Source organism: Asparagus officinalis, chromosome 9, assembly GCF_001876935.1.
Source record: "Asparagus officinalis chromosome 9, Aspof.V1, whole genome shotgun sequence".
NCBI lineage: Eukaryota > Viridiplantae > Streptophyta > Magnoliopsida > Asparagales > Asparagaceae > Asparagus > Asparagus officinalis.
The window spans coordinates 50,092,884-50,108,570 of record NC_033802.1 but is presented as its reverse complement, the minus strand read 5'-3'; the positions used below and the strand labels follow the sequence as shown (position 1 = coordinate 50,108,570).

Here is a 15,687-nt window from a genome sequence, read left to right as displayed (position 1 = left end):
AGGTTTGCCTTTATTGATATGTCATTTTTTCATGTGAATCCTTTTGTGATGGTGTTCCATACATATCTTTGATGTCAGATTCAACACCTTAGGACTTGATTGCTCCCTTAAGAATGTATTTGAGAAAATCTCTACCAAAGCCAATGATTTAGCAAGATCTGATGAAGAAAATTTAAGAAATTTCAAATGACACTTGCATAGTTGTTGCTTGGTTTTTCTTACATATCATTTGATTAATTTTCAGGAGGCGTGGATCGCCTAGAAATCACAAGTATGTATCGTAACTCTTGGATTTTCTATGTTTTTTTTTTATTGGCATAATTAGGTTGTAATTTTGCGCTTGGAACTCAAATGTATTAATTTTTCTTAGTATGATTTAATTTCTCTTGCAAATTAATAGGATTCTAGGTTTTAATTTTTAAGAGGCATGGGGTGCATGGAAATCTCATGTACACGTTGAAAATCTTGGGTTTTCTTAGCAAAAGGCCACCAGGTATCTTCTCATTTAATTAATTCATAAGTTAAAAAGATATTTTTTAATTGTTATAAGAAATATCCTATCTGAAAATTAAACTACTTTATTCCTCAAAAATTGATGCGGGGTAAGTTTCTAATTTTTGAAAATATTTTTTTATTTTTAAATTTAATTTTTTATAAAAATTAATGTTATATTATGAGTAATAGAGTAATTTAAAGGTTGTAGACTCTTGAATCTATTTGATCTAATTCATTCTATATATTTTCCCTTTGCCCATTAGTGTTGTTTTTTATTATCACGCCGTAGAAATTACATACATACTCACTTCATCTAGACTTTATTTAGTCATTGTGATTTATTTTATCTTTTGTAGGCAAATAGTGGTTGAAGCAAGAAGGGTCCCAACTCTTGATGTTGAATAAGTTTCTAATTATTTTTTTTACTTTTTCTCTAATTTAATTTTTAAAAATAATTGATGTGACATTATGAGTGATAGAGTAATTAAACAGTTGTAGACTCTTACACTTATTTGATTTAATTAAATCCATATGTTTTACTTTTTCCCTTTTTTTCATGTTTAATAATCTCCACCTATGTCCCATGCATACTCTGTTCTTTTAATCTTTTGCTACACATTACGATTTGTTTTATCTTTTGCAGGCAGATAGTGGCCAGAGCAAGAATGATCTCAAATCTTGATGCATGGTACATTCCTTATTATTATTGTTGTTGTTATTTAATTTTTCCCTAATTTATTTTTTATAATACTTTATGTGCTATTTTGAGTACTAAAGTAATTTAAAGGTTTTCAAGTTTTAAATTTGTTTTATTTAATTATCCTTATATAGGTTTTCCCATTTGTGTCATGTTTGATAATCTTTTACAGAAATTATATACATACTCACTTAGATGCATCTAAATATTTGTTAGTCACTGCGATTTGTTTCATCTTTTGTAGCTGAATCGTGGTTAGGGCAAGAATGATTTTTGGTAACTTCTTAACTTTTGCCACCTATTGAGACTCTCTATTAAGTTTACATGTTCAACAATATTTCTTCCTTGAATAACATTTTGATATTCAATTAATTAGTCTTTATATTACTATAAACTTAAAGGAGAGCCCTTTATCAAAAGAAACTATCGACGATGCTATTCTATGGTACTCTAGCTTATAATTTTATTTCAAAAAATATCAAACTTACGATTTATAGACAAAAATCAAAGGCAACAATTAATATAAATTTTAATTTGTGTTTATTTGGAATTCTGTTATATTTAAATTGCATTTTTGAAAAGATATCTAATGAACTAATATCGATAAAACCTTTATGTTTCTCACTTCCTCCCCTTTTCTCTCTTCCTCTTCTCAGGTCTCAATTAATTCAATCGACGACAATCACAAACTGTTAAACTAACATGCTTCAATCAATCTCCTATCAGGTATTAATTTTGTCTTTCACTCCTTTTTAAATTAGATTGAATATGAGAAAGAAGAATTGCTATCTTAATTGTTCTTAAATTGCTTTATTACTGGATTTCGATAGTTTTAATTTTTTTTCCCCACACAAGTAGAAGGAAAAGAAATGTTTATTGTTGATGTGGCGTTTGATGGCGGAGTCGGTGGTTGAGAAGTCAGATAATAAGATAAGGTTCTTTCAGATTGATTTACTTGATTTGGATATGGTTTGGTATTCATTCTAGCATCTTGCTGGATATGATAATGCTCGAGTAATAAATATTATTGATTATGGTAGCAGAAGTTATTTCTCTAGAAGAGAGTTGACAATTATTATGTCTTAATTTTAATGTCTATATGGAAGATTTATTTTTGTAATTTGGTGATTTGAGAATTTAAAATTGTTGACCTCTTTGTTTTGATGATGTTTAACAAACAATTTACTACTAATGTTGTTTGTCTAGTGTTTGTGGTTTTCTATTTATTATAGACAAACAACGCGTTGAAGGATGGATGGAATTACGCATTCACGATCATATTCAATAGAGGTTGGAGGAATTGTGGAGTGAAGCCTACGCAATTCAAAGTTAAAGGTTTAAGTTCAAGCTTCATCCGCAAGTGTACCAAGATAGAGCTTCGTTGAAGATCACAAGCTTGGGTAATTTAGTTTAGGAGTTTATATTATGTGTGTTAAGTACTTTAAGCTTAATATCATATACACACATATTTTATTGGTTTCTATGTATATATATATAGTTATATATATATGAATACATTTTGGATTTTGGTTTATCCACAAACAAAGTTTTTACAAGTATATAAATAAATATTTATATTCATACATGTTTGTTTTTATGTGGATAAGTTGCTTTGGTTTAATTTCATAGATATGAAACAAAAATATATTCATATAGATACTCATATGTTTCATATTCTATTGTATTTGTGAAAATTCTGTATTCATTGTTTATAAACTTCATAACAATAGTTTATATCTTTCTTTAAGTCTACAAAATTATTTTGTAATGTTTCAAAACATGGTTAAGCTAAAATGTTAAAACTCATATGTTTACATTTTCATGTTTTGGACTATTTTACAAAATGATGATATTTTTTATTTGGGAGGTCCTTTCTAAAAACCAGTTTTTGTAGCATGTGTATTATCATGTCTACAATCATTTTCCAAAATTTTATATTTTTCTAAATTTATTTGATATTTTAAACAGGATTTTAAAATTAGAAAACTGTTTTCAAACCTGGAATTTCATATATCAGTTTGCGGTCGACCGTGGCGGTCGACCGTGGCGGTCGACCGCCTTGAGTCAAGTAACTCAGAATGATTTTTTATGGCTCGCGGTCGACCGTGATGATCGACCGTATGCAGTCCAGAGAATTTCGCGGTCGACCGTCACGGCCGACCGTATGTGTTTCTAAAGCCCAGTTTTGTTGTTTTGTTGTTTTGTTGCTCGCGGTCGACTGCGAGTTTGCCACGGTCGACCACCGATTGCCCAACGACTATATTGGATACAGAATCAGATTTCAGATTCTTGGGGGTTTTTGGTCTTTTGTTTAGGGTTTTTGCTGTTGGTTTCTTTTCCTATATAAACCTCTCAAACCCCTTCTACCAGCAACAATCAAAAAAATATTTTAACAAAGTTTTAATAATGGTTTGTTGTTTAAGTTTGTTTAAGAAGCTTTTAAGCATTTAAGAGTTTGGGTTTGTGAAATCAATTTCACAAGAGCTTGAGAAGATCGTCTATTGGTGTTTGAGCATCCAACTACTCTCCATCGATCTCTTGATCTATTGAGAATTTTTCTAAACTCCTTTTCTAGCTTTATATCTATTTGTTTGATTATCATTTTATTAAAGCTAGTTTTATATTGAGTTTAGATTTATTTATCTCTTTACTTACACACACAACCATTGAGCTTATTGTATTTGCATACATTGTATAATTAGGTTGTGGAGAGTTGTAACAATTGAGAATGAGCTTCATTGTATTCTCATCCATGTTTGAGAACAATCATTTGTTATATTATGAGATTGTAAAGTTTTCGGTGAGCTAGAAAACCGAGTGTGAGGTGTAGACGTTGATCGGTGACCGTTAAAAACCGTCATTATGAGAGTGTGAATTGTGAAGTTTTCGGTAAACTAGAAAACCGAGTGTGAGTTGTTAACGTTGATCGGTGAGCGTTGAAAACCGATATTGTGAGGTGTCAACGTTATTCGGGTAAGCGTAGAAAACCCGATTGTGATAGTAAATTTCTCCCCGGAAGTGGGGAGCAGAGACGTAGGACGGAAGGTCTGAACTCCGTAATCATATCATGTGTTTGAGTTTGCTTTGATATTTCTTGTCGTCATTGTCCATTGCTCTTTATTTATATCATCCACTATCTTGTTTATTTTGTTTACCCTTGTGTATATCACTTATCCTAGCTCACATATCTTGTTGTATTTTATAATTGCTAGAATAACTTGTTAATTAGTTTTAAATGGTATAAAATCGGATTAGATTAGCATAAGGCCCTAATCATCTCCCTCTAGGGTCTAACAGAAATTGTTGTTTCCCTTCAATGTGTAGCTTTAGATTTATTCAATTCTTTGAACGTATTTTTAGTACTACAACTTTAACATTTAGATAATAAATTTATCTTTTATTTCTTTTGATTTCAATATGAACATAATTTCATAATTATATAAGCAATTAATTCAACAAAAATTTCCTTTCATCGATCCCCGTTAAATTAAACCTTAACTGGATTTCGATGAAAGGATTCAAATGATGTTGATGGGAGAAAAGTACTTTAGGAAGGAAATTAACATGAAATCTACTCATCAATGTTGTGGAAAAGGGTGCTTTGTGTTGTTCTTTAGTATGTTTTGATTGTAAACTTTATGGTGATTGTTATACGTTTCTAATTTAGTAATCTGATGCATGCTTACGGGTTCAATTTTAGTTTTCTTATCTTTTATAACCCTTAGGACTGCAGAAGTTTATCTTATCTATAATTTATTATTATGTTAGTGACAGATATATATCATATTTATAATTGTTCACTTTTATTTAATTTATCACATCTTATATATATATAAAAGGTGTGATAAATTAAATAAAAGTAGACAATTATAAATATGATATATATCCATATAGGGAAATATGATTCTAATGAGCCACCTTAGATTGAATCTAAGCATCTAAATGTATGGATTCAGGCTATTTCAATGGACGATCCGCTCCATTCATCATGATCTAAATGTCTTAAAACATCTACAAAATAAAAATCATGATGTTTGAATATTTCTAACGCATATTTTTCATTGTCTCTTTGGTTGTGTTGTCATAAAGCTGTTAAGTTTACTATCACGTGACGCATTAGTAAATACAATCTAATATGCCTAATTTTTTGTTTATATGCCATCCGAATTATATGGATCAAAATGAATGGAGTGGATCAAGAAAATTAATTGTGAATAATTTAATTTTGAAGGTGCATCCTTAGATTCAATCTAAGGTGGCTCCTTCCAATCATATTTCCCATATATATATATCACATGGAAAGAAAGCATGCTTGATTTTTAAATTTATGTTATTTCTAAATGTTGATTATTTCATTTGATTATGCATGTTAATTATATTCCACTTACAATACATATAAATTTATTTTGATTGCAGAAAAAATAAATATATTAAAGTTTGGTGAATTGATACAACTATCACTGACCATGGAACACCAGCAATATTGGGATGACCCAGTAGGTCACATGGCAAAACCGTGTCGCTCCCTCGTGGAAGCCCGGGTTCGATTCCCGTGTGCGTCAAAGGCGAGATAAAAAAAGAAACACCAGCAAAAACATAATGAAATAAAAACTTAATTCAACAAATTTTGTGGAAAGGAGGTACGTGACAATGGAAATTGATGTGATTTCAGTTGATAAATAATTGACCAAGGACCCTGGACAAAAATTCTAGTATAGCAAAACACCAAAATAATTATTGTTTCACCAAAATATCAGCTCATTTAGAGAACCAATGGAACTAAAAAAACTGAATTAAACTGAATTTCCTATAATATGAAGGGAAAAATCAATTACCTCTTTACTCTCAGAAATCCCCGAAACCGAATTGATAAACGCAGCCCCGTACCCCGTTGACGGTTCAATCCATAAAATATCAAGAGCGAACAGAACCGCTCCCAAAATCCCCACAAAATAAATCCAAGACGAGATCTTTTGCTCCCCCAATTCAAACTTGGCCGAATCCTCACCAGTTAAACTCTCACCAGAGATTCCATCCTCAGTATCTGTCTTCCCGATCGAAGTTCCGTCGGCGTGAGGAATTCTACAGTAAAATTTTAGGAGTCGCAAAGAATTGCTAGGGTTTTTGAATAGATTAGGGGACGAGAGGGATGACGGAACCCTAACGGAGAGTGAACGGACGTTGTTACGGCCGTTAGAGGGGAGGAGGAGAGAAGAGGAGCTGGAGATGAGAAGCGAGGTTGCCATAGATGATGAATGGAGGCTCAACCAGATGAGAGAAGCATTAAAAGGGGATATTTAGTCAAGTGACCTTTAATTAACCTACCCACGTGGCAAGATACGGCAATATTTGACACTGTTTAGCGATGGATCTGTTGAGGGTTAAATTGGGGTCATATTTTATTGGGTCTAGAAAGCGGTTGATGGAATCTATAGTGGGGTGATGCTTTGGAGGGAGGTTTTGGATTGTCGCGGGCGGCGTGATGGAGTGCCTTATATTTATTTAGTGGACAAATTTTCGAAACACTCCTATTTGGACTTTTATTTGCAACAAACGACCGGTTTCTTAGTTAATAAAAAAACTGACCTGGTTTCAGCCATGTTGCTAAAATCAGATCGGTTTCTGAAAAAAAATTTACAAAACTTCATGGGAGTTTAACTCCCGTGAAGTTTAGCATATTTTTAAACTTCACGGGAGTTGAACTCCCGTGAAGTTTAATTTCTTCAAAAATCTTCACGGGAGTTCAACTCCCGTGAAGATCAACAGACTTCACGGGAGTTCAACTCCCGTGAAGTCTGTTACAGGATTAAAACTCCACGGGAGTTCAACTCCCGTGGAGTTACAGGCCAAATTTCCCAGAGAATCGCTCTCTGGGAAATTTAGACTGCAACTTCACGGGAGTTCAACTCCCGTGAAGCTGTTAGGCTGCTGTGATGTGCATGTTTTGTATACATCTACCTATTTAACTCATATATATATAACTATTTACCTATTAACAATAATTACTACAATATATATATGATTTAAACACGCACGAATCAAACAATACTCAAAAAGATCACATATCGAGCTATAATTGATCCACAAAAGTATAGTATTTAAAAATTCATACAAGTTACAAATTTTAACAAAATAAGTTTAAATACAACCCAATATAGCTCCTCTCCTTCCTCTCCCTCTCTTCCCCCTCCCCCTCGCTCTTCCCTGCCCCCCGTGCTGATGAGCCTCGACTATCTGAGTATCCGGTTGTGTATGAGGCTGAGAAGTGCCAGCTCCATCAGCATGTGAAGTGCCGGCTAGCCGTCGGCGCCGAGCGTACGCCTGCCCAAATGATCAAGACATGTCCTCACGACCTCCGAACTCGTCGACGTGAGTCTTATGAAACACATTTGCTACGGTCTTCTTGATTCTGTTGAGGAGTCCTAATGCCACCTGATCCTGAATCTCAGGCACGTGCGCATCAATATCAGCCTCAATGCTATCAAAAGCACGGACCTGTGAAGTAAACAATTTATTAAGTACCAACTCAATAAAAAATTATTATAATTTAGCTTAGAAACTTACGTAATCTCTCTCGTTCACCCCACTAAGGATGTAACTGTCTGTCGGTGGGTGTGGCATGTGTCCAGCTGATGGCTGTGGGTCACGCGTGATCCATCTACGTGTGATACCCTAATACCAACGCATATACGCGATATAGTCAACAACTGTGGGCCTCGTATCCTAGATGAAATCCCACCTGTGAGCCCACCTATTTATGTAGGCCTCACGGACTACGGCCCAGTCGGTATGATGCGAAGTAGGTCGCCGTCGACGATCGATCTGCTCGACAGGATCTGGCACATGCTGAGAGAGCATAAACTGTCGTAGCACACGGTCAGAGACATGCATCTCCACGATCTCCCAATAAATCAATGGAACTCGGACTCTCCACAAGTCGGGAGTATCTCGGTAGATGGATGCAAGAGAATGCATATCGAGCTCCGACGGTGTATAGGGTCTCCACTTGAACTGAAATAAAATAAAACATATATCGAGCTCCGACGGTGTATAGGGTCTCCACTTGAACTGAAATAAAATAAAACATTTATCAGTATCAACAACAAAACTATAATATTCATAACGACTTGAGATTTATATTTACCTGTTAGTGTTGGAGGCCATCAAGCTCATTACGGTAAAACTCATGAAGGCACGTCACTGATTGGTACTTAGCGTACCGCACGTTATACCTATATGCATAATAGAGAATATATAAGTACAAATTCAGTACGAATAAAATTTGTGTGTACAATTATACCTGTACGCCAAAGAAAACTGCCCCTGTAGGTCACGGTGCACAAGTAAAGTAGGGTGTCCAATAAGAATGCGCTCTCATGACCAAATCTGTATCAATGTGCAGCATCCCTTGAATTCTTTATTCTGCATCAGGGATACTCTACCCAGTTCTCAATACAAGTATGCCAACACCGCACTGCCCCACAATAGTGCGCCGCATATGTCAAAATCCTCCAGCAACGACAGCCATCGTGCATGTACAAGAGTCTTGCTCGCATCAGGAAAAAGCATGCACCCTATCATGTGCAATATGTACACACGAGCATGAAACTGAAGCATCTCCATACCTGGCCAAGAAGCCTAGCACATGCCTCCGGCCAACTATGATCATCGATGCCCGTAACTGCCGGCCCATCGATCCGAAGCCCAAGTATGACGGTCACGTCCTGTAAGGTGATGGTGCACTCCCCCTATATGCATGTGAAAGGTGTTGGTCTCTGGCCTCCACCTCTCAATCAGTGCAGTGATAAGCGGCCAATCAAGCCTAATATATCGAACCGTCGAACACTCCCAAAAACCGGCCTGAGAGATCAGCTCTAGAACTCTCGCATCCTTAATGACCCAAGCCAAATGACTCTGGGAATGCTCGATCATGGTGATGTCTGGTACGGGCTGCACGTCAAAAAGAATTGATTAAGTATAATGCGAAAAATTAAAATTAGTGCAAATGCTAAGGAATATATACAAAAGATGTTTTATCTGTCCTGAGCTAATATGGTCTGAAACGTGGCTCACCTGGAGGGTCAAAACGTCAGGGTGTATCGGTCCCGGATCCATAATGAATATAACTGAGAATAATATTAGAAAATAATGTACAATGTGTTAGATCTTTCTGTTGAAATACTGACCTAATTATATATTATAATGACCGTAAATTTTTAATACTGGTTTAAATACTTTTCTGGTATTTAAACATTAAATATTATTTTTCTAATAGAGTATTTGTATTTTCTCCAATTTCTCTAGAATTTTCTACGATTTAAAAATACGGTATTATATTATTTTAATGGTTTTGCTAATTATAAATTTAATTGTTTCAGTAAAACTTTTTGAATTAATAGTTAATTATTCATTATTGTTATTGTTATTATTATTTTGACCATAAATTTTTAATATTTATTTGAATAAATTTTTTGATATTTTAATTACTATTTTTTAGGGGTATTTCCCTCTCATCTGTAAATCACTCTGTCTCTCTCTCTCTTCATCTCTCTCTCCCCTACCTCACTTCCCCTAAAACCCTCCCCAATTCACGCAACTCCCCACCTTGTGCTTCCTCCACTCCCCCTCAAAGATCCCCACGCTCAGATCTCTCTCTCTCTCTCTCTCTCTCTCTCTCTCTCTCTCTCTCTCTCTCTCTCTCTCTCTCTCTCTCTCTCTCCTCTCTCTCTTCTCTCTCTCTCTCTCTCCTCTCTCTCCTCTCTTTCTCTCTCTCTTCAACTCTTCTCTCTCTCAATTTATTTCTCTCAGCTCACCAATCTCTCTCACTCTCAATCTCTGTCTCTCATCACACGATCACTCTCTTTCATCTCTCTCCATCTCTCTTTTTTCTCTCCCTTCTGCATCAGCTCTCCCTTCTCTCTTCTTTCTTCTCCTCTCGCATCAGCCTCTGCCCTCTCTCTCTCTTCCTTTCATCTCACTCGCCGAGCTCCGCGTTCGCCCTTCAACGCGCAGCTCGCCTCTCCGTCCCCATCTCTCGTCAGCTCGCCCGCCCTCAGCCCAGCCGCGTGCCACGCCCGGTTCCGCCTCAAACCTCCTCCCGCACCACTTACACCGCTCCCATCTTGTCGCGCCACCTGCGCGGTGCCTGAAGACTCCCACTGCCGCTAGCCTCCGCCTCGTGCCCTCCGTCATCAACCAGCCCTCCTCACGTCCCGTCCCCCTCTCCATCTCTGATGCCAAAACCCTAATCTCAGGCTCCTCTCTTCTCATCTTGTCGGCACGACCCCGCCTCTAACCCGCTCTCCGACCACCGCTCCCCCACCACCGTAGCCATACACCTCCGCGTCTCACAAAGCTTAGTGACCCAGCAGCTCCAGACCAACCTCCCCCGCAAACCGAACAGTGCCCCACCTTCTCCAGCTCTCTGCCCGCTTGCAGCCGCGACCCCACCTCGGGCTTGCGTGTCCGTCAACCCAACCCCGTCGGCCCAAACCCCTTGCAGCAGCCCTCTCGGACCGCCTCTAGCGTGCGGCTCGAGCCTCAACCATATCCGCAGCCTCCCTCGGCCGCTCCTCCCGACGACGCCCCAACTATTATGTCTGGGATGATGTTTTAGTTGTGATATGTATATTTTCTGTTCTGAGTTGTTTACTATATTCTCACTACTCTGATCGGGGACATGTGCCTTCGCTTTATATTGCTTGACGCTTAGCGTATTAGATTGAGCAGAAGGGGTCTAGTACTTATTTCTCCTCAGTCTAATACGTCGTGGGCTTGTTCACGTTCCGATTCCCTGGTATTTTAGGAAGCGGGGCGTGACAGGTTTTAGTGGTGGCCCATGCAGGTCACAGTCCCGAGTTCCTACCAGTGAGCATATAATGGACAATTTAAATACATATCATGATTTCATCCGTGAGACTATTCTTGAGCCCTTATCTCATTTTCTTGATAGATTTTGTTTCGCCCCTATCTTATCACTCTTTGACCCCGGGGCTTCCCATTGTTCTTATCTCATCGTTTCGCGACTACGCCCTCTTCCTATAATTCATCTTTCCTCGTATTGGTCATTATTATATGTGTTATTATTTTTTTAATTATATTTTCTTTGATTTGACTTGAGTATCGTTTGATTGTATTGAATTCTGTAATATTTATTATATTATTTTATGTATCAAATACAGTATCATATTGTGTGTTTTCATTATTTATAAATCTATTTTATCCTCCATAGTTCATGTTTTATGTATTATACATTTTATTTATGTATATTACGTTGATTGTATTTATGTGATTTTTGACTATTACACAATATACTACTATGTCTAAATTGATTTTATATAGTGATGATTATTATTGTTGTACCTTGTTTATATTTATGAATATTACTAATACTTCTAATTTATCATATTGTTTATCGAATATATAATTATGATCTTCTTATTATGTTTTATATAATATGTTTATTTTGAATCACGTGTTTACTCTTATGTCTATTTTAATGATCTTCTTATTATGTTTTATATAATATGTTTATTTTGAATCACGTGTTTACTCTTATGTCTATTTTAACATATAATATTTTGTGACTCTTTCCATCAAAATTTATTTTTGTTAGCGTGATTAGTACCATGAGTATTCAGACTTTTATATTCTTATTATTATGTATGTGTTTTTATTTTTACGCTTATTATACATAATGATTATATTTATTATACACATCATATGTTTCTGAATCTTATTTATCTCTTTTGCTTTTATATCTTTTATTTTTATACTTTGATTTTATTTGTGTTTCTTTGAGCCTAACTATGCTTTTGTATTATTTTTCTTGTTTTATATAACTGTTTGTATGCTAATAATTATTGTGTATCATTTCATTCTACTATTGATTATTAATATGATTTGCCTTTGTTTGTTTGTCTGTATGTATTGATGTGTTTCTGTCTAAGTTTATTTCTTAATGTTATTTTCAATTGTGATTATGTGTGTTCTGTATACCTTATTATAATTTTTATTGTACTTCTGCCTGATTTATTCTGTATTCTTGTCTTATATATTGTGCTCTTCTAGTGATACTGCATCATTCTCGTGTTTAGTATATTTCAGTCATTTTACATTATCATTGTCTACTATTGTATATCATATTATAAGCATATTATTAACTTGCTAGCTTGTTTTATTACGTATAAAGTAGTTTCATTTAGTATATTTTATTTCATTATTTACTTCCAATTATATATATCATCATTGTTTGATTTAATTTATCAATCATTTTCTTAGTTTTGTTTATGTTTTGTTTACTTATTTTCTTTATATAGTTTCTTATTCCTTCTAATACTTACTTTTTATTTGGTTCTTTGTTCATGTTAGTCTGCTTCATTTATTTAGTCATAATATTTATATAAAGTGTGTGTTTTTGGTAATTATTGTTGTGATATACGACTATAATTATTATTATTATTGATATGATGTACTACATATAATTCATTTCTTATATGTTGTTGTATCATATCACCTTGTCCTTCCATGATTATCTGCTTCGTATTGTTTTGTATATCATACATTTTTGGTTTATGTTCAATTACCTTCTAATATTCCACTTGCATTGTGCTGCTTATTTTATAAAATTATATTGTTTGTGGCATTCTAATTTCTGTGTATACAATTTGTAAATTCCCAATATTTGTGTAATGAATTATTTATCTACTAAAGTGTATACAATTTGTAAATTCCCAATATTTGTGTAATGAATTATTTATCTACTAAATTTTGTATACTGCTTTACATGATTATTTGATTGTATAATTATTTTAATAATTGTGTTTAGCTATTTATACTTGACTGCCTTTGTATCTTTTCTATGTTTCAGACTACTTTTCATCATTTCATTAATTAAATATATTTTCTTTTATTTGTATTTATTTTATATGTATTATTATTCTAATTGCTTTAGGGTTGCTTTTCCTATTATCTTTGATTTATACTTATTAGTATACCATTCTATTTTGTTATATGATCCTGTTGATGTTTGTTTTTCGCTCGTTTACTCATTTTTATTGATTTTATATCTTACATTATGTTTTTAATATCATTAGTTTGAACCTGTATTGATTGTGTTTTTCATAATTAAATTTCTTTTTGTTTTTATTAACCATTGTTATACCCTGCTATTATGTTTTGTTTAAACTGGTATGTATTTTAGACTTTTCGAATTTTCTTATTATGTTGTTTATGTTTCTGTCTGTTTCTATTGTATTTGACTTATTTTTGTGTTTGCTTTAGATTTATTGTTCTTACTTGACCTTATTCTTACTTAATATGTTTCTGCTTTGTTTCTAGGAATGCTTGTATATCATTTGTATGATTCACTCTATATGATTGTTTATTTATATTGTACCTATATGTTTTGATTCTATATTATTGCTTATCTTATACTTTATACTGATTAGATTGCTTATATATTTACAAGTATTATACTTTATACTGATTAGATTGCTTATATATTTACAAGTACTGTATATCAAGTTCATACAGTTAAATATGTTTGTATCATAGTATTTGACAAGTACTGTATATCAAGTTCATACAGTTAAATATGTTTGTATCATAGTATTTGTTTGGACTTTGTTGCGAGTCTGAAATGTGATAGCGATATCTTAGTTGTCACATCTTGTATCTTACCTTGTGTCGTTTTGTTTTACATTCTCCTCTGTTTATGGATATCATTCCATATCTATGTCCTTGGAATCTTTCTGTATTACTTTGTTTTAATTCCGAGGACGGAATTTGTTTTAAGGGGGGTAGGATGTAATGATCGTAAATTTTAAATACTGGTTTAAATACTTTTCTGGTATTTAAACATTAAATATTATTTTTCTAAAAGAGTATTTGTATTTTCCCTAATTTCTCTAGAATTTTCTACGATTTAAAAATACGGTATTATATTATTTTAATGGTTTTGCTAATTATAAATTTAATTGTTTTAGTAAAACTTTTTAAATTAATAGTTAATTATTAATTATTGTTATTGTTATTATTATTTTGACCATAAATTTTCAATATTTATTTGAATAAATTTTTTAATATTTTAATTACTATTTTTAGGGGTATTTCCCTCTCATGTGTAAATCACTCTGTCTCTCTCTCTCTCTTCATCTCCCTCTCCCCTACCCCACTTCCCCTAAAAACCTCCCCAATTCACGCAACTCCCCACCTCGTGCTTCCCCCACTCCCCCTCAAAGATCCCCACGCTCAGATCTCTCTCTCTCTCTCTCTCTCTCTCTCTCTCTCTCTCTCTCTCTCTCTCTCTCTCTCTCTCTCTCTCTCTCTCTCTCTCTTCAACTCTTCTCTCTCTCAATTATTCTCTCCAGCTCACCATCTCTCTCACTCTCAATCTCTGTCTCTCTCACACATCTGTTGGCCTTCTTGTTTTGATGGTGATTTAGCAAACAATTTATATCTAATATTATTTGTCTAGTGTTTGTGTTTTCGTATTTATTCTAGGTAAACAACGAGTTGGAGGATGGATGGAATAGAGCCTCAATGATCATATTCAATGAAGGTTGGCGGAATAGTGGAGTGAAGCCTTGCAATTCAAAGTTAAAGATCAAGTTCAAGCTTCATCCACGAGATTACCAAATCAAGCATATTGAAGACCAATCAAGCTTGGGTAAATTAGTTTAGGGCTTATAATATGTGTGTTAATACTTCAAGCTCAATATCACACACACACACATGTTTGGTTTGGTTTATCATCGTTTTGGATTATAGACTTAACGATATTATTTTATATCTTTTATCAAGTTTATAAATCTATTATAAAGTTTTTAAAACTTTGTTTAAACTCATTTTGTCAAGATCAAGCTTTTACAAGTCCATACTTATGTGATTTTGCCAAATAATGAGATTCCACAATTGGGAAATGCAAATTGTAAAATTCTTTTTTGTAACATGTTCAAAATCACATTTGTAAACATTTTCCAAAGTTTCATCAAGTTTGAAATTGATTTGTTATGTTTAATTGAATTTACAAAATCATGTTTTTCGTTCGTGCATGTTCGTGCATGTTTTTACAAAACAGATGAGATTTAACAAATGAGAAGTGATATTTAAGAAATTCTTTCTTTTAAATGTTTATCTACATGTTTATAAACTTCTCTAAAAATTTTACCATTTTTGGAGTTTATTTACTGTGCCTAATTGATTTTACAAAATCGTGTATGTCAGCAGATTTTCAGAAACTGTATATATATGTTCAAATATTTATTTCTCTCAAATGATAAATTATTTTTCATAAATTATTTCTCTAACATCTTCTTGTATATGTCTATAACATTCTCTCAAAATTTCATAATTTTTGGAGTTGATTTACTATTTTTAATTAATTTTACAAAGCTGGATATGCTGTGCTACAGTATCCGCGGTCGACCGCGCTACAGTGCGGTCGACCGTCAAACTCTCTGCACGTTCTCTCAGTTTTGATGAACTTCGCAGTC

General features: G+C 34.0%; 1 protein-coding gene across 1 annotated transcript in view; it reads right to left on the bottom strand.

Annotated features, from left to right (window-relative positions):
- Positions 1–6,635, bottom strand: part of LOC109823824 (15-cis-zeta-carotene isomerase, chloroplastic) — a 14,078-nt gene extending 7,443 nt beyond the window's left edge. The window contains exon 1 of the mRNA XM_020390217.1: positions 6,028–6,635. Within this exon, the coding sequence (XP_020245806.1) occupies positions 6,028–6,438 (411 nt within the window). The 5' untranslated portion in view covers positions 6,439–6,635. The remainder of the gene's footprint in view (positions 1–6,027) is intronic.